The sequence below is a fragment of the Mus caroli genome, unplaced genomic scaffold (assembly GCF_978045245.1).
Source record: "Mus caroli unplaced genomic scaffold, Mus_caroli_1 scaffold_11, whole genome shotgun sequence".
In the NCBI taxonomy this organism is placed as follows: Eukaryota; Metazoa; Chordata; class Mammalia; order Rodentia; family Muridae; genus Mus; species Mus caroli.
Window position 1 is genome coordinate 42648998 of NW_028227266.1, and position 22810 is coordinate 42671807.

The window sequence follows — 22810 nt, forward strand, 5'->3', positions numbered from 1 at the left end:
TTATGGACATAGCATCACAAAGATAAAACCGAAAATAGCAATTCTACTAAAAACATATTTTTGAGGCAGTTTTACTTCGTATACCTGCCTGACCTAGAACTCACTATGTAGATGAGGCTGGCCTTGAACACACAGAGGTCTGTCTGCCTTTGCATCCTTAGTGTTAAGATTAGAGGCAATTCCCTTTTTAACTTGAAGCAGCACAAAAGAGGTGTGTGTTAGTTAGTAGCCCCAAAATAGAATCAACCTTGTGTCCACCAACTGACAAGTGGATAAAGAAACTACTGTATACACCCCTACGAAGCATTGAGGTGAGCCATCTGCAACAGCTTGGGTGAAACTGGAGAAATTCTGTACATTAAAAAGGAAAAGAAAGGTCTCCCCGGAGAGGATTATTCTGTGTAATCCTGGCTGTCTTGGAATTTGCTCTATAAACCAGGCTGGCATTGAACTTAGAGATCTACATGCCTCTGCCTCCCAAGTGCTGAGATTAAAGGCATGTGCCACATACCCATCAGGGACAAAAGCCAGCTCTGGTGACACACACTTTTGATCTCAGCACTTGGGAAGTAGAGGCAGGAAACTCGAGTTTAAAGTCTGGGCTGAAGAGATAGGCTTAGGGATTACGAGGACCCTCTGCTGTTCCAGAGGACTAAGGTTCAATTTCTAGCCCCTACATGGCAGCTCACAACCATGTACAGTTCCGACTCTAAGGGATCGAACACCCTCTTCTTCACTCTGAGGGTACCAGGCTTGTAGATGATGCGTAAACATACACGGGGGTAAAATACCCATACATATAAAAGTAAATAAAATCTTTTTATAAAACGATTTATTTATTTTAGGTATGTAAGTACACTACCATTGTCTTCAGACATGCCAGAGAGAGCATCAGATCCCATTTACAGATGGTTGTACTCTTATCTGCTGAGTCATCTCTCCAGCCCCAATATTTTTTAGGAATTAGAAAAACACTAACAGAAAATAAAAGTAAAAATTAGCCGGGCGGTGGTGGCGCACGACTTTAATCCCAGCACTTGGGAGGCAGAGGCAGGCAGATTTCTGAGTTCGAGGCCAGCCTGGTCTACAGCAGGACAGCCAGGGCTATACAGAGAAACCCTGTTTCGAAAAACCAAAAAAAAAAAAAAAAAAAAAAAAGAAAGAAAGAAAGGGCTGGAGAGATGGTTCAGTGATTAAGAGTATTAACTGCTCTTCTAGAGAACCTAGGTTCAATTTCCAACATCCACATGTCAGCTCACAGCTTTCTTTAACTCCTGTTCCAGGGACTCTGACAGCCTCATGTAGACATATATGCAAGCAGGACACAAATATACATAAAATAAAAATAAAATTTAAAAAAGGAAGAAACATGTTCTGGTGTTCTGTTGCATAGAAAAGTTGACTATTAAGGACATAATATAGTTTAGTATATATTTATTTAAAAAAAAACTAGAAGGAAGAACCCTGATTTTTTCCCACACAAAATAATGAGAACTGTTGGCAGCACACATGTGGAACAGCAGCACTTGAGAGGCAAAAGCAGGATAATATGAGTTTGAGGCCAAGTCCATATAGTGAGATGCAGGCCATGAGCATCATGAGCATTGTGTCAAGTAAGAAAAGGAAAAGTTGAAGGGTTGGAGAGATGGCTCAGCCGTTAAGAATACTGTCTATTCTTCCAGAAGTCCTGAGTTCAATTCCCAGCATCCACATGCTGGCTCACAACCATCTATAAGATCATACATCAAGTTGTTTATTTTAAAAGGTTGAGAATCTAGAAATGCTAGGATTTGAATATTTTGTAATGTACACGTGTATAGAAACAACACAAAATGTCCCATAAATCTGTACAATTTTTAGGTATCGATTTTCTTTTTTTTTTTTTTTTTTTTTTTTTTTGGTTTTTCGGGACAGGGTTTCTCTGTGTAGCCCTGGCTGTCCTGGCACTCACTTTGTAGACCAGGCTGGCCTCGAACTCAGAAATCCGCCTGCCTCTGCCTCCCGAGTGCTGGGATTAAAGGCGTGCGCCACCACGCCCGGCTCGATTTTCTTTTTTAAAGAAGCATGTCTGAGTCTCATTTTTCTTTTTCTGAGTTGGGGTGGCAGGTCTGAACACTATGTTAGTGCTCTGCTGCATGTACATCTGCAGGCCAGAAGAGGGCAGCAGATCCTTCTCATAGAGGGTTGTGAGCCACCATGTGGGTGCTGGGAATTGAACTCAGGACCTCTGCAAGAATAGACAGTACTCTTTTCTTTTTTTCTTTTATTATTTTGGGGGTGGTGTGGCCTCCAGATAGGGTTTCTTTGTGTATAACCATGACTTTCCTGGAACTCGCTTTGTAGATGAGACTGGCCTAGAATTCAGAGATCCGTGTGCCTTTCCCTCCTCAGTGCTGGGATTAAAGGCGTGTGCCACCCACGCCCGGCTGTGTTATTTTATTTTATTTTTATCAGTTTTGAAACTGGACCTCGATAGCCCAGGCTGGCCTCAAATTTACCAAGTCACTTACTGAGGCTGATCTTGAACTTCTAATCCTCCTACCTCCACCTCCAAAGCGCTAGGATTGCAGTTATGCACCAGCTTGCCTGACTCATAGTTTTCTTTAGCAAGTAAAAACACAGGACACAGATAAATCCTAATCTCAGATGAAGGAAGAGAAAGTATGCTCCTGTGACATAGGGTACCGCGAGGAAAAGGGCTATCGTGACATAGAGATGCTATAAAAGGGCTTTTAAACATCCTTGGACTTTTCCTTGAAGAGTGGCTAAATTGTGGATTAGGCCTATCTAGGAGAAACTGTAGGCCAAATGAGCCTTGTCTTTGAGATGACAGTTTCCAGTTGGAGAAAAGAAATCCACTAGCCTGGCCTTCCACCTTTGGCCACTAGATGTCACAGCTGACTCAGTTGCGGAAACCATAGATAAGTACGCTGCAAGGCCGCCTAGTGCCCCGGGCCGCTCTATCCCAGCGCCGCGTCTCTGCTTCCGCCACCACCGGCCGCAGCAGAGGGGCGGGGTGGCGGCGCACGTCTCGCGATCGTTCCTTCAGCCTCTCGCTTTGTTTTGATTTATCTTTTTACCTAACGACTGACAACGGGTGGCTTGTTGCACTTAGGGATCCTTGAAGTGGCTGGGCCTGAGAGTGAGACCCCAGTCCTCGGCTGGGGTTCTTTCCAAATAGAAGAAACGGATCCAGAGGGGCTACAGGTAATTGGTGCTCCCGCCAGCGTTCTTTGCTCTCTGCGCCCCACCAACTGCCCTGGATCCTTGACTCTCCGAGAACCCGGTGGGATCCTATCTTCAAAACGGGCGGAAGTAGAGGTGATGCTCTGAGGATAGTGGATGGGGCCGAGGCTGGAATTTGCCTTCTCTCAGGACCATCCAGTCCCATTCCCATACCCTCCACCTCTGGCAGAAGCCTCAACAGCTTTGCGAAAACTGACCAAACCTGAGACGGACGGCCGCAGTCTGTCTGTGCGCAGTCTGTGCATGCCGTGCTTCCCCGACGGCATCTTAAGTAGAGCTTTTGGGTTGCTGCTGGGAAAGGTTGGATACCGTTTTCCACTGCAGTTCTCTTGGCACTCAGCCAGTGCTGGCTAAATATTGCTCTTGGGTCAGGAAACTTTCCTTTGGGGGAAAGCTTGGATGGGGGTGAATGCATTTCTGCACGGAGTGCTGGATGTATATGCCATGATAGGAGCTATGTAATCGTATCTCCTTTTGCTTAGACCAAAATTGTTGAGAACCAGACATACGATGAGCGTCTAGAGATTAACGACTCGGAAGAGGTTGCCAGTATTAGCACTCCAACCCCAGGACATCAAGGTAAGAGAAGATGAGAGACAAAAAGGGAGCTGATTTTCAAAACAAGTGGCGCAGACAAGCTCTTAGCAAGTGTTGACCTACTGCTTTAACTTGGCGCTAATTTTGCTTTCTCACTAGTTGAGGGAGAAACCAGTCCATCAGATTTTGGGATCTTTGAGTGCAAACTTATCCCCTGTCATTTTTAACTTGATGTTACTGTTAATGGATTCTGGCACAGGTTCACTGTGTTTTGGTTTTTTTATTATTTTAAAAATGTTTATGTGTATGAATGTTATTTGCTTGCATGTTTTTCTGTGAACCACCTGCCTGCCTGGTGCCCTCAGAGACCAGAAGAGGATGTTGTCAGATCTCCTTGAACTGGAGTTACACATGGTAATGAGCTGCCGTGTGGGTCCTGAGAACTGAACCCTGGGTCCTCTGGAAGATCAGCCAGTGCTCTCAATCATTGAGCCATCTCTCCAGCCTGGCTCACTGTGCTTTTGTTTCTAACAATTCATTACGATGCTTCATGACTTGCCCTTAAGTTGCCATCCCAACCTTAATCGCAACAGAGTTTTATCAGAAGACTTGAAGCCATTCATTTATTCACCTAGTCTTTTTTTTTTTTTTCTCTCGAGACAGGGTTTCTCTGTGTAGCCCTGGCTGTCCTGGAACTCACTTTGTAGACCAGGCTGACCTCGAACTCGGAAATCCACCTGCCTCTGCCTCCCGAGTGCTGGGATCAAAGGTGTGCGTCACCAAACCCAGCCCTCACCTAACCTTTTTTTGTTTTGTTTTGTTTTTCTTTTTTTGAGGCAGGGTTTCTCTGTATAGTCCTGACTGCCCTGTAATTCATTCTAGACAAGGCTGGTCTCTAACTCAGAGATGTGCCTGCCTCTGCCTCCCCATTGCTGAGAGTGAAGGTATGCGCCAGTATTCTCAGCTCACCTAACATGTTTGAATGCTTGCTATGTGCCATGTTAGCACAATGGCAAACAAAAGACACATCCCTGCATCCTTACACTTGTAATCTTAGAAGAAAGATGGCCGGTGAATAGACAGTCATCATGAAGAATGTCATGTGTGCAGGATGGAGGCAAACGGTTGACTACTACAAAGCATAATGGTGGTGGGTGGGGATCGTTTTGTGGCCAGGGAAGACTCAAGAGGAAAGACCAGTGCCTGGTGAGAGGGCAGTGTGTTATGGTCTGATCAGAAGGGAGGCGAGAGGCTTATCAAGCAGAATGCAGAAGTCCAGAGGCTGTTGCTGCCACATGGAGAATTTATTGGAGAGTACACAGGTGAGATTGGGGTGGTGAGTGGAAGTACTGTGGCAGTGGCTGGGTTGCCATGGCAATGGCTTGAACTGTGGCAAGGATAGAGACATGGCACAGATACAGCATAGATTGCCATTACAGAATCATTAAGGCTTGCTCCTGCGTTAGATTTGAGTCCTCAGTTGGGGATCACTTTTGTTTACTGTGGTAAAATATACATGGTATAGAATGCTGTTTTTGCCACTTCAAGTGTATAAGGTTAAATGGCTTTGAGTACATTTACATTTCAATGATAACCGTCACCACTGCCTTAGTTATTTCTCTATTGCTGTGGCCAAGGCAAGTTATAGGAGAAAGTTTACCTGGGGCTTACAGTTTCAGGGGATTAGAGTCCACACGATAGCTGAGAAAAATCATGGCAGCAGGAGCAGCTGAGAGTTTGTATCTTTAGACAACAACCATGAAGCATAGAGAGCTGAATGCGAATGGCATGGGGTTTTGAAACCTCAAAGCCCATCCCCAGTGATACATCTCCTCCAACAAGTCCACACTCCCTAGTCTTTCCCAAACAGCCCTACCAGCTGCTGACCAAACATTCAAATAGATGAGCTTCCGGGGGTGGTTCTCATTCAAAACACTACTAGAATTTCCTCATCATTAAACAGTAACTACTGCCAGGCGTGGTGGTACATGACTTTAATCCCAGCACTTGAGAGGCAGAGACAAGTGGATCTCTATGAGTTTGAGGCCAACCTGATCTACATAGTGAGTTCCAGCATGGCCAGGGCTACATAGTGAGACCCTGCCTCAGAAACAGCAGACAAACAAGGAAACAAAAGATTTCTTGACCAGCACTAGGGAGGCAGAGGCAGGTGGATTTCTGAGTTCGAGGCCAGCCTGGTCTACAAAGTTAGTTCCAGGATAGCCAGGGCTATACAGAGAAACCCTGTCTCAAAAAACAAACAACAACAACAACAAAAAAGATTTCTTGATTCTTTTCTTCCTTCCAGTCCCTACTAACCACTACTTTGCTCCTATGAATTTGCATATTGGTGGCATTTCCTAGGTGTGATGGTTTGGTATATGCTTGGCCTAGGGAGTGGAACTATTTGAAGGTGTGGCCTTGTTGGAGTGGGTGTGTCATTGTGGGAGTGGCTTTAAGATCCTACTCTTTGGTACCTGGAAGTGAGTATTCTCTTAGCAACCTTCAGATGAAGATGTAGAACTCTCAGCTCCTCCTGCACCATGCCTGCTTGATGCTGCCACGTTCCTGCCTTGATTGGTAATGCACTGAACCTCTGACCTGGAAGCCTGTCCCAATTAAATGTTGTCATTTATTAGACTTGCCTTGGTCGTGGTGTCATTGTTCACAGCAGTAAAACCCTAAGACACTAGGTAAAATCATAATGTCCTTCTGTGGCTGCCTTGTGTCACATATACATGTTTCAAGGTTTGCTTATGCTATAGCATGTATCATAATTTTTTCAATTGTATGGCTGAATAATAATAGTCTATTGTATGGATACACAATGTTTTTAAGTCTCTCATCTCATGGACACTGGTGTTGTTTTTGCCTGTAGCAATTATGAACAATGCTGCTGTGTCTGGTGGTGAACAAGTGTCTGTCTGAATTCTCTTTTTAGTACTTTTGAATACATACTTTATTTCCCAAAATTACAGCAGGATGCTCTATGAATCTCAATGCTATCCTTGCACAGGCTGTGTTAATCTCTGCATCATTCCAGATTTTAGTGTTTGTGCTGTGGAAGTTAGCATGTTGAGTACTGAACCACTAGGTGTTTTTCCTCCAACGTGTTAGGGTTTTATTTGTTTATATGAAAATAGGATTTTATTCTGTGAAGCCCGGACTAACCTGACATTCACTGTGCAGCTGGCCTTGGATTTGAAGTACTTTTGCCTCTGTTTCCTGAGTGCTGTAAGCTACCATGTCCAGGGACTTAACAAGTTTATGCTCTTGTCAGCTGTGGACTTGTTTTTGGCTGGGTAAAAATTAAGTCAAAAATGTTTAGTTTGCATCTGACATTTTCATGCTGGTTAATCTTACATCCGGTTATACTTTTGATTTCAGAACGTTATTACTCCTACAGATTCTCTTAATGCTCTTATGCCCTGATTCAAATTCAAAGTCACAGCTAGCTGCTACTTGCCAGGCTCTAAGCCACTCCCTTCCAGGTGGGCTTTGCCACTCAGTCCTGTCACTGACCCCATTTAGAGGAGAAAATACTGACACTCAGAGAGGGGAAGTCACCTTGGCAGGTGACAGAGTTGCCCTCAAGCCCTCCTCCCATTAGCCCAGCAGCTGTCGCTTCTCTGTTCACACCCTTTACCCCTGCTTCAGTTCCAGCTCTGTTCTCACAGTTGCAGCTAGTTGGTTAGTGGAGCTTCTAGTCCAGGGCTACGCAGAGGCGGGCTTATAACAGCATCTTGAGTTGATACAGCAATGACTAGAATTCAGTATCCTAGCTCTCCCCTCATGCTTTATTTTTTACTTTATTTTATTTTATTTTATTTTTGAGTCAGGGTCTTACCATGTAGCCCAAGTCTTGAGTTTACAGGTCCATCTGCCTCTGCCTCCCTAGTGGTAGAACTAAAACATGCTTGCTTGGTGTGTGTGTGTAGTCAAAACCATCTGTAACCTTGTATTTTTCCACCCGTCCACTTTGTTCCCAGAAATAACAACTCTGAGATTTATATATAAATAAATGCTTAGGCCAATAGCTTTGGCTCTATTCCCTGACTAGCTCATATCTTAATCACCTGTTTATTTTATTCTAAGTCCTGCCACATAGCTGGTTACCTGGTCCTCAGTTTCATATGACTGCCTTTTGCTTCTGGGGTAAAATCTTCTGCACCTGACTAGTTACCTAGAATTCCTCTGTCTCTGCCAGATGTCTCCCCTTCTAATCTTGCCTCAGCTCATTGGCCAAGGGTTAAAAAATAAAAAATGACAGGTAAATGTTTCTACACATTGCACAAAAGATTCCCTCTACATGTGTGTCTCTGTGAGTTCAAGGCCAGCTTGGTCTACAAAGTGAATTCCATTATGGCCAGGGCTACATAAAGAAACTCTGTCTTGAAAAACTGGGGGGAGAAAAAAGGAAAACCAAAAATAAGTAAATTAAATAAAAATAAAAAGGTGTAAACATATTTGTTTTTTTAAACAATAATTTAAACATCAAGTAATGAAAAGATTCTTCCTCTAAGGCCCTCCTTTTTCTGCCGCTCTTCCCAACAAGACGATGGCTGATAACAGCAGTGACGAGTACGAGGAGGACAATAAGGTGCGTGTGCCCGTGTGCTGTGACCCTCGGCTTCCGCTGACCTGGCTCTGGGTGTGGTCAGTGTGAGAACGTCTAGTGCCTGAGGACCTTTGGGCTCCTGTAGGAAAGTCCAGAGTAGAGTCTTGAGATGATGGCATCTTCAGGAATAAAGCCTGATATTGTTATTTCCTGTCAGATGTCAGCTATCAAACCTAGAATTTCACATTTTCTGGTGAGCCCATCCCTGACACAGACTATCATTAATGCTGGCTATTAGTGAGGAGTTTCATCTGAAATGTGACAGTGTTGTAGACTTTATTGATTATAAGAATCAACTAGGATATTTGCTCTTAAAAATAAGATGCCTTGGGCTGGAGAGATGGCTCCATGACTAAGAACACTACTTGCTCTTCTAGAGGACCTGGGTTCAAAACCCAGCCCACAAATGACAGCTCACACTGTAACTCCAGTTCCAGGGAATCTAATGCTGTCTCTGGCCTCTCTGGACACCGGGCACTAAGGCTGTGCATTGACACACATGCAGGCAAAACATTCATACACATACAATAAAAGAGTAAAACATAGCAATATAGATTCCTAGTTCCCTCCCAAAGTCTCGAAGGTCCTATCTCAGAACTTATATTTTTGATAAGCAGTCTTGGAAATTCATATACTAAGCAAGTGTTTAGAATTATTAGCCCAGGCAGGGTTTTGTTCCCAGCACTTATAGTGATGCCAATATTTTGTGACTCTAATGTCTTTTCTCTTTTCTTTTTCTCTCCTTCTCTTCTCTTCTCTTCTCTTCTCTTCTCTTCTCTTCTCTTCTCTTCTCTTCTCTTCTCTTCCCTTCCCTTCCCTTCCCTTCCCTTCCCTTCCCTTCCCTTCCCTTCCCTTCCCTTTTCTTTTCTTTCTTTCTTGCTTTCTTTCTTTCCTTTTTATATATATTTGTGTGTGGATTTTTTGGATTTTTGTTTTTCAAAATAGGATTTCTCTGTGTAATAGCCCTGGCTGTCCTGGAACTCACTTTGTGGACCAGGTTGGCCTTGAACTCACAGAGATCCACCTGCCCCTGTCTCCCAAGTGCTGGGATTTTTTTTTTTTTAAGATTTATTTATTTATTATAAGTACACTGTAGCTGTCTTTAGACATACCAGAAGAGGGAATCAAATCTCATTACAGATGGTTGTGAGCCACCATGTGGTTATTGGGAACTGAACTCATGACCTCTGGAAGAGCATTCAGTGCTCTTAACCACTGAGCCATCTCCCCAACCCCCAAGTACTGGAATTAAAGCTGAACACCACCACTGCCTGGCTCGACAGCCAATATTTTTGTTTTTTGGTTTTTTTTTTTTTTTTTTGGTTTTTTGAGACAGGGTTTCTCTTTATAGCTCTGGCTGTCCTGGAGCTCACTCTGTAGACCAGGTTGGCCTCGAACTCAGAAATCCGCCTGCCTCTGCCTCCCGAGTGCTGGGATTAAAGGCGTGCGCCACCACGCCCGGCGATATTTTTGTTTTTGAGACAGGACTCTATAAAACTCTGGCTGGCCTGGAACTCACTATGTAGACTAGGCTAACCTCAAACTTACTTAGAGAAATCTATTCCATCTGCCTCTGCCTCCTGAGTGCTAAGATTAAAGCATGTACCACCATGCCAGTCTGACAGTCAGTATTCTTAAAAGTTGCCTATTGCCAAAACTGCCTGGGCTGACAGGAAGTTTCAGTAGGTAAGGGTGCTCACACCAAGTCTGACCACCTAAATTTGATCTCTGTGACTCCCATCCTAGAAGGAAGGAGAGTTAGAGCAAGTTGTTTCTGCTTTCCATACACATGCATGTGCACACCCTCCTCCCATAAATAAATAAAAATATAATGAAAGCTGCTTCCTATGTGACCAAGGATAAGTTCTTATCAATTATACTAGTATACCAATAAAGTGTACTAAATAAACTCTACATTTGTGTGGTTAGAAATAGAATAGATATTAGAAGTCATAATATACTTTTATTCATTATTAGAGGAAAATATGACCAAAACCAGGTCTTTTTTGGGAGTTCACATCACCAAGACTGGCTTTAAATTCCTGATCTTCCCACTTCCGCCTCTAGAGTCCAGGGATTACAGGTGTGGGCTACCAGTTTATGTGACAGTTGGAATTGAACCCAAGGCTTCTTCCCTACTAACCCTCAGAAACAGATGCTGGGAAGTGAACTCAGGACCTCTGGAAGAGCAGCCAGTGCTTTTAACTGCTGAGCCATCTCTCCAGCCCCTAAAAGCTACTGTAAAAGGAGGCCAGTTGTCCCCCTGTCATGACCTAATGGAGGGCATGCCACAGGCTGTGAGCATAGAGGCAAAGATATGGACCCTGTCTCAACTGTCTCTGCAAGTGCAGACACCTCCAGGCCCTCTCTCACGGACCTGAGAGGGTAGAATGGAGCATGGCCAGCCAGAAACTCAAACTTAGGCTGTAATGTCAAGAACAAAGGGGCCTCTTATCCTGAACTAGAATGTATAGTCATTTTCACTCACAGGGAAGGAGTCTGTGGACAGACCAGATACACAATGAAGAGGGTATTGCTGATCGAGCATGTGAAGCCCCTACTCTCCAGAGCTGCTGCTGTGAATGCAGGCTCAGGGCTGATTGTGGACTTTATTCTGCTGATATTTTCATCACCTTACTCTAAGCATTCTTTTTTTTTAAAGATTTATTTATTATTATATCTAAGTACACTGTAGCTGTCTTCAGATGCACCAGAAGAGGGTATCAGATCTCATTACGGATGGTTGTGAGCCACCATGTGGTTGCTGGGATTGGTGCTCTTAACCACTGAGCCATCTCTCCAGCCCTGCATTCTTTTTTTTTTTTTTTTTTTTTAAAGATTTATTTATTTAATGTAGATGAATACATTGTAGCTGTCTTCAGGCACACCACAAGAGGGCATTGGATTTCATTACATATGGTTGTGAGCCACCATGTGGTTGCTGGGAATTGAACTCAGGACCTCTGGAAGAGCAGTCAGTGCTCTTAACCCCTGAGCCATCTCTCCAGCCCAGCATTCTTGCATTCTTTGAGTCTCTACAGTCTTTGAGTACTATGAGCTTATAAAGTTTGTCTTCCCCACTTCATCTTTCTTTACTCCCCAAAAAGTCTTGAGTTGTTACTTTTTCCAATATTCATCTATTTAATACTTAATTTTTAAAATCATGTGTGTATCTTTGCACATGAGTGCAGATGCCCATGGAGAGATGAGATCCCCTGAGCTGGACTTAGAGCAGGGAGGTTGTCAACTACCTGATGGGGGTTTTGGAACCAAATTCTAGTCTTCTGTAAGAACAGTTTGTGCTCATAGCCACTGAGCTCTCTCTCCAGCCCTCTATGATTTATTTTACTCTTAATTATGTATAAATGGGGCATGTGGTTATGTGGGTGTGAGTACAGGTGCCCTCAGAGTCCAGAAGGGTCCCCTGGAATGGAGTTCCAGGACGTGGACACTGAGTGCTCTTAACTGATGAGCCATTTCTCTAGCCCCACCACCATTTTCTAAATTTTAGAGAGTGAGGCTTCTGCGCGAAGTTTATGTGTAGCTTCCAAGATCAAGTAATAGGTTCCTGAGCATAAGATGGATAGAATTTGTACCATTTCTAGTACGTGACTGTGGTTGAAGAACATGGAGGTCTGCTTCGAAGGAGAAGGTTCTCAGGACTCTGGGGACAGTGCTCCCTTTCTGGTGACTTGGTGGCAGGCAGAGTCTGTGGGCACTATGAGAGCAGTGCAGAGTCAGGCATAGGAACTGAATTGTTCTTTATGTAACCTCTTTCCATCCCCTTCCCTGCCAGGAGAAGAAGAAGCCCTCCCAGCTGACACCGCAGCAGGGCTTCAGTGAGAATGATGATGATGACGACGATGACTCCTCTGAGACGGATTCTGATGACGACGATGACGATGAGGAGCATGGAGCACCTCTGGAAGGGTAGGGTGACCCTGTGCCAAGGGGACATCCTTCAGGATGCAGTGGAAGGGGCGTGTCTGGGAGTAGATCACAGCACCCGTTGATGCCTGCTACTTAGGGTTTCCCTCCTATCTCAGGAGCGCAGCACTGTGAGCTTTTGTTCTTTTCTGGCTCCACTGCCTCGTCTGTCCTGTGATGTCACTTCAACCACCTGAGACATTTGTGGACCTGGCAAATCGAAAACCTAAAACATTGCCTCTGCCTTTCAAGGAGCCCCTGGTTTGGGAAAGAGGAAGTGTGCTTGTACATAGGCCAAAGCATTTCTATCTAGTGGGGCAAACTGCATCCGTGCAAGCGTTTCCAGTTTAGGCTGAGGTCCTTCCTGGACAGGAGAGAAAAGCTTCAGGGCCTCATATCGAGGCCGGATTCTTGGTGACGCTAAGAAAACAACAACAACAACAACAGATCTTACTGTGTTGCAGCCCCGCTGTCACAGTGAGTCATGATTCATTCCTGTAGGTTATGATGAGCACACATTCTGAAGACCACCATCCATTTACGCTGGGGCATAGCTTGCTCAGTGGTTGTGTTTGCCTGGATATGTGAGGCCGCAGGTTGGATATATGTACTTAGGATTGCACCCTTGCACACAAACGTACATATAAAATAAAAATCTTTTAAAAATGTATAAAATAGATTTAGAGATGTTGGACATGGTGACACAGACCTGTAATCCCAACACTCAGGAGGCTGAAACCAGGGTATTGAAAGCCTGTAGCCAGCATGAGCTATATAAGACCCTGTCCCAAAAAAACCCAAGGGTTGGGTCAGATGGCCTAGAGGGCAATGGCACCTGTCTCCAAGCATGAGAACATGAGTTCATTCCTTGGGACCCCTATGGTGGAAGGAGAGAACCAATTCCCTCAAGTTGTCTCTGACCTTTGTATGCATATTTATTCTCTCATACACTGTATCTTCCTCTCACCTCCATGTGCATTCACTGGCATGTGCACTTACACACACGTGTACATACATCACATTTATTCACACATGTGCGCATACATACTCAAAGATTTTTAAAAGTTGTGTTGTGGGGCCTGGAGAGATGGTTTAGCAGTTAAGAGCACTGGCTGCTCTTACAGAAGACCTGGGTTAAATTCCCAGCACCCATATGGCTACTCAAAATTATCTGTCTAATCCCAGGGGACCTGACATACTCTTCTGGCTTCCTTGGGTACAAGGTACAAATGTAATGCAGAGTCACACTTATAGGCAAAACAGCCATACATATTTTTTAAAAAGCACATGGGTTCCCTGCAGCTTTCTCCTTTAGTGTAAGAGGTAATTGACAGCTAACTATAATCATTGTCTAAGCTGCCTTGTAGGCTACCAGGAAGGTAGGATGTGGCAGGGACAGAAGGCAGGCTTGAGGTCAGATCACACATGGACTACCAGGCCTACTGCCTGTGCTCCCCGAGCGCCACCCTGACCTGCATGTCTTCTTCCCCAGGGCTTATGATCCTGCCGACTACGAGCATCTGCCAGTCTCGGCTGAGATCAAGGAGCTCTTTGAGTACATCAGCCGGTAAGCATGAGAGCCGTCTGTCCACACCTCGCCTGCCTTGCCCGGGCCTTTACACTCTCAAGTCTGAAGCAGCACCAAGCTCCTTTGGGGCTTTTTAGCCCAGTCAAGTGACATTTTCTGACTGCTTCCATCTTCCCTCAACTGCCCCTGGCAGGTACACACCTCAGTTGATCGATCTGGACCACAAACTGAAACCTTTCATTCCTGATTTTATCCCAGCTGTTGGGGATATCGATGCATTTTTAAAGGTACAGATGGTACATCCTAAAAATGTGTCCCCTGGGGTTGGTTCCAGTTCCTCTATTCTAATCGTTCCTCTAGTTTCTCTAATGAGCATTCACTGCCTTAATAGTGCTCAGTGCTTTGGAGTTCCTCCAGATTCCACTCAGTGTGTTATGTGATACAGTATTCTGTGTTTGTCTCCTAACTAACCGTGAAGTTAGTCCCATGTCTGTGCTTCATATATCATGTGAGTTCATTCTCAGTAGGACTTAGTCCAGTGATCTTAGCCTTTCTCTGAACCAGGTGCCACGTCCTGATGGAAAGCCTGACCACCTTGGCCTCTTGGTGTTAGATGAACCATCGACAAAGCAGTCGGACCCTACTGTGCTTTCGCTGTGGTTAACAGAGAATTCCAAGCAGCATAATATTACGGTGAGCCACTGGTCTAAAGGAGGGCCTAAGTCAGAGGCTGCACTGCCATCTTGTATTCAGTTGATCACTGCCTGTTAAAGGGGGTGTAGCTTCAGACCAGCCCGGGTTTTTAGTGACGGCTTTATTGAGATACAGTTTACATACTGTGAGAGTCACATATGTGTCCTTTTTTTTTTTTTTTTTTTTAAGATTATGTGTATAGGAGTTTTGCTTGCATGCATGTCTGTGTATCATCACATGGATGGCCCATGGAAGCCAAAAGTGAGCTGCCATGTTGGTGCTAGGAACTGAACCTGGGTACTCTATAAGAGCAGCCAGTGCTTGCTCTTAGCCTCTAAGCCATCTCTCAAGGTCTGAGTTACCCTTTTAAATTAGACAGTTCACTGGCTTTCAGACGTTCATGGCGTTGTAGTCTCACCTTTTCTCTTCAGTTAGTGCAGTAGTCAGGGTCAAAGCCATACTTTTCCATGCTAGCTAGATGCCCTAGCACTGAGCTGAGCCCCAGCCCTGTATCACTCCAGAAAGAAGCCCTATAGATAGCGTCCTCTCCTCTTAATTGCAGTGGCCTTCATTCCTCCTCATGACTATGCAACACTCCATCTGTGTATAAGCCACAGTGCATTGGTGCCATCAGTTGTTCCCACTCCTGTTAATGATGTCACTGGAACATTCAAGTCTAAGTCTGTGTGGCATGTGTGAGATTTCTCTTGGATGTATGTGGAAGGAAGGGTCACATTGCCATTTAGTTGCTCTGGCTAGCATTTTGAAGAACTGCCAAAATGTTTTTTTGAATTGGTAGCAGCTTCTCCAGCAATGAATAAGAATGTAAACTTCACCAAATCCTTACTTCACACTTGTGATTGGCCTTTTAAATTCTGGTCATTTAAAGCAGATAGGAAATGGCATCTCACTGTGGTCAGCATTCCCTGATACCACACACCCTTCCTGGCTACACCAGGTTTTTTATGTTTTCTTTATTTTTTGAGACAAGATCTCAGGTAGCCCAGGCTAGCCTTAATCTTGATCTTCTTGCCTCTACCTCCCAAGTACTAGGATTTAGATGGCAGATGTACATCATCAGTGTGCCCAATTAACAACTCTCTTTCTTCCTCTTCCCTCCCTCCCTCCCTCCCTCCCCTCCTCTCCCTTCCTTTCTTTGTCTTTTCTTTTTTCTGTTTTTTTGAGCTAAGGTTTGTCTATGTAGCCCTGGCTTGCCTGGAACGCACTATAGACCAGGGTGACTTCAAACTCACTGAAATCTACCTACTTCTGCCTTCCAAGTGCTGAGAAAACCCAGCAAATAGCATTTCGCCAATTAATTGTTTTAAATTACTGTCCTAGTATGCTTCCTATTGCTGTGATAAACATCATGACCAAAAACAGCTTGAGGAGGAGAGGGTTTACTTGGCTTACACATCCCATGTCACAATTCATTCAGTGAAAGAAGCCAAGGCAGGAACTGTAAGACAGGAACTGAAGCAGAGCCATGGAAGAGTGCTGCTTGCTGGCTGATCTTCCTGTCTTGCTCAGCCTGCTTTCTTCCACAACCAAGACTACCTGCTTAAGGGTGGCATAGCCCACAGTGTGCTAGGGGCTATGAATCATCAATCAAGAAAATGCCCAGAAACTTGCCCACAGGGCAGTTTAATGGAGGCAGTTCCTCAGCTGTAGCCCCACTTCTCAGATGACGTCAGTTTGCGTCAACTTGACATAAAACAATAACACACACGCACACAGAAGCCCCGAACAACCAACAGTTGTTTGTTATTAGTTGATTTGGGTTTCATTGTAATGTTCTAATCATTGTTCTCCTGATTTTTATAGCAACATATGAAAGTAAAGAGCCTGGAGGATGCAGAGAAGAATCCCAAAGCCATTGACACCTGGATTGAGAGCATCTCTGAGTTACACCGTTCCAAGCCCCCTGCAACTGTGCACTACACCAGGTGACGATAGCTATAGGCCACTCTGTAGTCTTGGCTGACCTCCTGCCTCTCTGCCTCCTGCATGACAATACCTGGCAGAGAATGACTTCACCACTGTAGTTTATAGTAAATGTCACCACTGGTGACCCTTTGCTCCTGAGCAAAGGTCAAAACCTGGGGTAAACTGGATCAACCTGAGGTCCCTAAAAAAAAAATATATATATACATTTACATCGTACTTCATGTAACATAGGAAAGTTGGCAGCTGCTGCAGATTGCAGGTGCAAAGATGAGAGCTCTCTGCTATGGTTACCGAGCCAGCTGCTCCAAACCATGCCCTGGGAAATTTGGTTTTCCAGTCTAGGGTCTCTCCCAGGTGAGGACCTGGTTTAGAGGTGGCTAACGTCATTGCTCAATGAGTCCGCTTCATATTTTCTTCTCCACTTTTAGGCCCATGCCCGACATTGACACTCTGATGCAGGAGTGGTCCCCGGAGTTTGAAGAGCTCCTGGGAAAGGTGAGGGGGAAGGAGTTAGGAATAATATGGCATCTGTCCATGGCCCAGGGATCCTCTTCCTGTTAGCACTCTGACTTTTTAATGGAGAGAGAATGCGTATCAGAAAGCTTGATCACTTTGCCAACTGAACATACTATGTAACCAGCACTCGGTGGTAAACAGCATCCTGCCAGCCTTCCAGAAACCTCCTCCTCTCCCCTGCCACAGTGACCATTGTCCTGGTTTTTTATTTTCTCTAAATCTAAACAGCTCTTCCCCCTGCCCATCCTCAGTAGCGGAGACTGAACCCAGGACTTCACATGTGGTAGGCAAATGCTCTACCACCCAGCTAGTCAGAGTATCAGCCCTCTGAGCACACTCTGTCCTCTTCTTCTCCACGTGATGAGCTCCACCCATCTTATTCTGTGTCTTCTTACCCATTTCCATAAGTGAATTGTGCGCCATGCTATGGGTTGTGTGTAGGAGACAGTTATCTGATGAGTGTCTGGTTAGTCCCCAGCTTTCATGTGTATGTTCATCTGAGAAATTGACGTCTCAGTTTTAATTGCCAAGATATTGAAATTTTATCTTTTTTTTGGTCTGCCTGTCTGTCTTTTGTCTGTCTAAGAACCACCGCTTTCCTGGAGGTCAGTTGAGGGCTTCCTCTATGTTAGGCAGGCTCCTTACCAGCTGAGCTACGTTCTTGTCCTCTAGTAAGAGAAAACATTTTGAGACCACTCTTTGTTTTTCTTTTAGAGACAGGTTCTCACTGAGTATCCTAAACTGGTACTGACTATATAGCCCAGGTTGGCCTCCAACCCATGGCAATCCTCCTGCTTCAGTCTCCTGAGTGATGGGATTACAGGATGAGCCACCACACCCAAGTAAAACTAGATTTTTTTCCATCCTTTTCCTCAGTACCATACAAACTAACAGCTTTCACTATGATGCGTTCGCGTAGACTTACCTGCTGTCGTTGCTTCCCTATTTGTAGCCTATGTCCCTTCGGCTTTCATAGCATCGGTATTGCCATCTTTCCCACTCTTCCTTAAGGCCTTGTTTTCCCCTTCTCAAGGCCCCTTTCTCATTTCTTAGCCTCTTCCAACACTTATCCCTCATAAATACATATATAAAAATATTAACAGCTAGAGACCGCATGTGGGCAATCATATTGCTATTTGTCTTTCTGTTTTTGTGTGAATTTAATTTTGTCTTTATGGCTAGGTGAAATCCCATTGTCTATAGGTGTCCATTTTCATTATCCATTCATCTGTTGGTGGACATGTAGGCAGAATCCATTTCCTTGCTGTTGTGACTAGAGCATCAATAGACATGGCTGAGTGAGCGTCTCTGAGGCAGGCATCCTTTGTGTGTGTGCCCAGCAGGGGTAGAACTGAGGCATGTATGGACATTCTACGTTTAGCAGTTTACATCCTCATCAGCTGTGACGAAGGCCCCCTTTTCCCTCACCCAGTGGTTGTCATCTGTCTCCTCGACACTGTCGCCCTGACTTGTGTGAGGTCAAAGCAGAGTAACTTTGCTTTCCTTAGCCATTGACGAGATGAATTTGGGTTCATTTTTGTGAGAGTGAGAAGTGTGGACCTAATGTCTTTTTTCCCCCCAGTTTTTACAGACAGGGTTTCTCTGTGTCGCCCTCCTTCCTAGTGTCATTCTTTATAGGTGAATTTGGTTTTGCTAGTTCTAGTTACTGCACGGCTTCCTTTCTAGGGCCAGGTGTACTTTTGGTCTGCCCTGTTTTGTGTGGCAGTACTGTGCTTGCTTTGTCACTGTGGCTCTGTGGTATAGTTTGAGGTAAGGGAACGTGACACCTCAGGCTGTGGTTTTTGTTTAGGATTGCCTTGGCTACTTTGACTATCTGTGGTCCTTGAATTCACAAACGAATTTTAGAACTATCTGTCCTGCTTGTGTGAAGAATGCTATTGGAATTTTGGTGGGGATTGCATTGCATCTGTATACTATGTCCAGTAGTGCGGCCATTTCCCCAGGATTAATTATAATTGTGAGCACAGACATTGCCGTGGTGTACATGTGTAGCACAAAGGAAACTTTGTGGAGCTGGTTTCTCCTTCCACCTCTGGGGATTGAACTCAGGCTACAAGGCTTGCAAGGCAGATGTTTTACCCACTGGCAGCAGTATATATTCTTAATGGCTGAGCCATCTTCCCAGTCCCTTTGTTTGTTTGTTTGTTTGTTTGTGACAGTCTCAATGTAGCCCCAGATGGTCTGAAACTTACTAGACCAGGCTATCCTGGAACTCATAGAGATTTATCTACAAGTTCTAGTTCCCGTGTGCTGGGATTCAAGGGCCTATATTGAGCCTTTTGACTGTGGGCCATCCTATGTTTCCACCAGGTGAGTCTGCCCACTGTGGAGATCGATTGCAGCCTGGCTGAGTACATTGACATGATCTGTGGTAAGCTCCTCCCCCACCTTCCCCAGCCCCGCCTCTGGCATCTGTGTTCTAGGCCTTTGGAAGGGCTTCCTGTTCCCTGCACAGTAGTGTCTTGGTTTGCAGTCTTCACTGGAAGCCAGCTGTGCCATTTACAGCCTCTAGTGTGGTGTTGGGGCTGAGTATCAAACCCCAAAGTAATATGTCCCACTTGGGAGAGGGCTGGCATCCTCAACAGAAGGGCTCTAGGGCCAGAGCTTGTTGGTTTTCATCCCTGCACATGCTTGTCTGTTGCAGCAATCTTGGACATTCCTTTCTATAAGAGCCGGATTCAGTCCCTCCACCTGCTCTTTTCCCTCTACTCAGAGTTCAAGAACTCCCAGGTGAGACAAGAGGCGTGCTCACCGCAGCGGCCCGGGGCCCTGCCAAGGTTGTCCTCACCTGGGCAGCAGAGGAGGCTGGGGCGGGGAGGTAAGAAGCCGGCCTTCAGCTGGAGCTCAGTGAGGACCCACGCATGCGAACAAGCAGCTTCGGGAGTGCCAGCAGGAAGGAAATAGAGCACGGCTTTGTTTGAAGGAGATAGGCGCATTGCTGTCCCTTCCAAAGGGACAACTAATGGGTGAGCCTGGAAGCAGACCCAGGAGAGAGACTAAGTGGTTGTTTTGTTTTGAGACATGTCTAACTGTGGTCCAAGTTGACTTGGAACTCATAGTGTAGCCCAGCCTAGCTTTAGATTCACAGTGATCCTCCTGCCTCAGCCTCCCAACTGTGGGGGTGACAGGTCTGTGCCAGCACACTCAGTTTAACTTAAAGGGATTTTAAAGTGGTTTTCCTTGTTAAAATGCAGCAGCCAGCATATTGCAAACGTGTCCTCTCCTTTCTTGCAGCATTTCAAAGCTCTTGCTGAAGGCAAAAAAGCATTTACCCCTCCACCCAACTCAGCCTCCCAGGCTGGGGATGCAGAGACACTGACTTTCATCTGAGCCTCCTCCCGGGACTGTGCTTCAAAGTTAGATGAAGACGTGGTCTCTGTTGGCAGCTTAACATCTCCCTGCTCCACAGCTGGGCTCTGGCAACATGAACCCTGCTGCCTTGTCCTCGAGGGCAGGGCACACCTTGTTTACACCTGCCTCCCGTTGCCTTTCCAGAGGAAGGATGTAGCCACTCTGCTGTGGGCCTCTGAGTTGGAAGAACTGGGACTCTGAGAGCCCCAGGACACAGGTTGGGGACAGAGCTTCCAGAGACACACAGACTGCTCTGTCAGGTTGTGATGGAATACATACTGGTTTTCACCCATGGCTTCTGGCTCATTACTGTCCCATTGCCCTGATGCTCTCTAGAGTGAGTAGGGTCGGGTTGGGGCCTCACAGCAGGCCTGCCTGTGCCTCTGAGAATCATGTCCTTCTATTTGACCTTCTGCCCTTCTTTTTTTTTTTTTTTTTTTTTTTTTTTTTTTGGTTTTTCGAGACAGGGTTTCTCTTTATAGCTCTGGCTGTCCTGGCGCTCACTTTGTAGACCAAGCTGGCCTTGAACTCAGAAATCCGCCTGCCTCTGCCTCCCGAGTGCTGGGATTAAAGGCGTGCGCCACCACGCCCGGCTTCCTTCTGCCCTTCTTTCACCTCCCTTTCTCCCCAAGCAGCCCACAACCCCGAATCTTCCCCAAGGCAATCATGGACATCTGCTCCTACAATCTTACATTCTTTTATTTTACTTTTGTTTGTGTTGTGAGACAGCATCTCCTGTAACCCAGCTTGGCTTTGAACTGTCTGTGCAGGCTGGTCTTGAAGGCCTGATCTTCCTGCCTCCACCTCTACCTCCCAGGTACCAGGCCTATAGGCATATTCAGCAAACCCAGTTTATTCTTAAATTTGTTGACCTATTTGGATAATAGACCAAGACCCTCATTTAGATGGGCGCTTGCCCCTTACCAGCAAGGAAGCAAACAGTAATTTCCAGACCTCACTTGGCATCCCACCCAAGCCACAGCATTAGATCAGACCATTTTTGCCCAGTCACATGCCAGCATAGTGGTCCAGGTTTCGGCTGTTCCTTCGTGTGATGTCTCCATGGAAACTTAAAAGGTCAGGCCTTGGAGAGTTTTCAGACAGTCAGATGCAGGGAGGTTCCCAAAAGGTGGCATGCATCTTACATATCTTTGTGAATTTTAAAATAATCGTCTTTATTTTAGACTGGTTCTCTGTACAGCCTAGAGTGGTCTACAGTTCACTATGAAGCTCAGGCTAGCACGAATTCATTATCACCTTTTGCCTCTGGGTACTAGGATTACAGGCCTGAGCCACCATGCCCACTGTTCACCCCTTCACCTGCATTCTTTGACCATCTTTCATGAAAAATTGAGAAAAGTGTTTCTCTGGGTTCTGCAATATGTAGAACTCCGAGGAGCAGGTTGTGGGAACGCCTGTGGTTGGGAGGCACAGGCAAGAGTGTGTGACTCCGGGGAGCACGGCTGTGACAGTGTTTGGAGGAGCTGCTTAAGTGGGGTGGAAGTGGAGGAGAGATTCAGGAGCAATTTGGAGTGGTATCAACTGGTTCCCAGCCAGGAAACATGAAACCGTTCTAGACTTTTGTTGGGTTTTTGTCGCTGTCTTCACACACACCAGAAGAGAGCATCAGATCCCATTGCAGATGGTTGTGAGCCACCATGTGGTTGCTGGGAATTGAACTCAGGACCTCTGGAAGAGCAGCCAGTGCTCTGAACTGCTGAGCCATCTCTCCAGCCCCATTCTGGATGTTTTTTAACCAAGGACTTTTAACAACAACAATTTGGTGACAAAAGTATGGGGAAGGAACTGACAAGATGGCACAGCAGGTAAAGGTGCTTGTCACAAAGCTTGGCCACCTGAGTTCAATCCCTGGGACCCACATGGTGGAAGGAGAGAACTACCAAAACTTGTGTTCTGTAAGCCACGTGCACTTGCATGAACACGCACACACACACACGCATACGGGCACACACACAGTGGAGCATGGTAGTTTAAAGGTTAGTATCTAGGAGGGGGCTGTGGCCAGATGATGCTGAGGGCAGAGGAGGGTTGCAGAGCCTCACCTACCACTGCAGGGACTTTGAGCAAAGTTGTTGCTTCCTCTCCCACCTCCTCACCTCCCATGACAGACAAAATGCAGACCAGGAATCGGGACCCAGCCGCACAAGAATGAGGAATTTTCCTAATTTTCCTCTGTCCATGTGGAAGCTCTGAGCCCTGCCCTTGGAATTTTTATGGGGACCTCATTGCACAGGCTTGATTGACTTCAGGACAAATAAGTAGAAATAAAACCAGACCCAAAGACTGTGATCCAAAGACCCAAAGATTGCTAAGATGCTGTGGGGTGGGAGTGGGGGGAACCCAGCAAGGCCTCTGTGTTTGGTCCTTCAGTATTCCCTCCTCTGTGATAGACCCGCTAAGAGAAC

General features: G+C 45.6%; 1 protein-coding gene across 2 annotated transcripts; it reads left to right on the forward strand.

Annotated features, from left to right (window-relative positions):
• The first annotated feature begins 2987 nt into the window (after positions 1-2987).
• Ift46 (intraflagellar transport 46) lies at positions 2988-20678 on the forward strand. 2 transcript variants are annotated; one of them, XM_021171913.3, is made up of 12 exons: positions 2988-3207; positions 3729-3825; positions 8307-8383; positions 12198-12331; positions 13821-13895; positions 14050-14143; positions 14421-14549; positions 16374-16495; positions 16925-16991; positions 19344-19404; positions 19678-19763; positions 20268-20678. In XM_021171913.3, the coding sequence occupies exons 3-12, from the start codon at positions 8342-8344 to the stop codon at positions 20361-20363; spliced, it is 906 nt and encodes a 301-aa protein (XP_021027572.1). In that variant the 5' UTR covers positions 2988-3207; positions 3729-3825; positions 8307-8341; the 3' UTR covers positions 20364-20678. The 2 variants fall into 2 exon arrangements, with proteins under 2 accessions (XP_021027572.1, XP_021027573.1); XM_021171914.3 differs by having other exon boundaries at positions 8339-8383.
• Positions 20679-22810: the final 2132 nt, after the last annotated feature.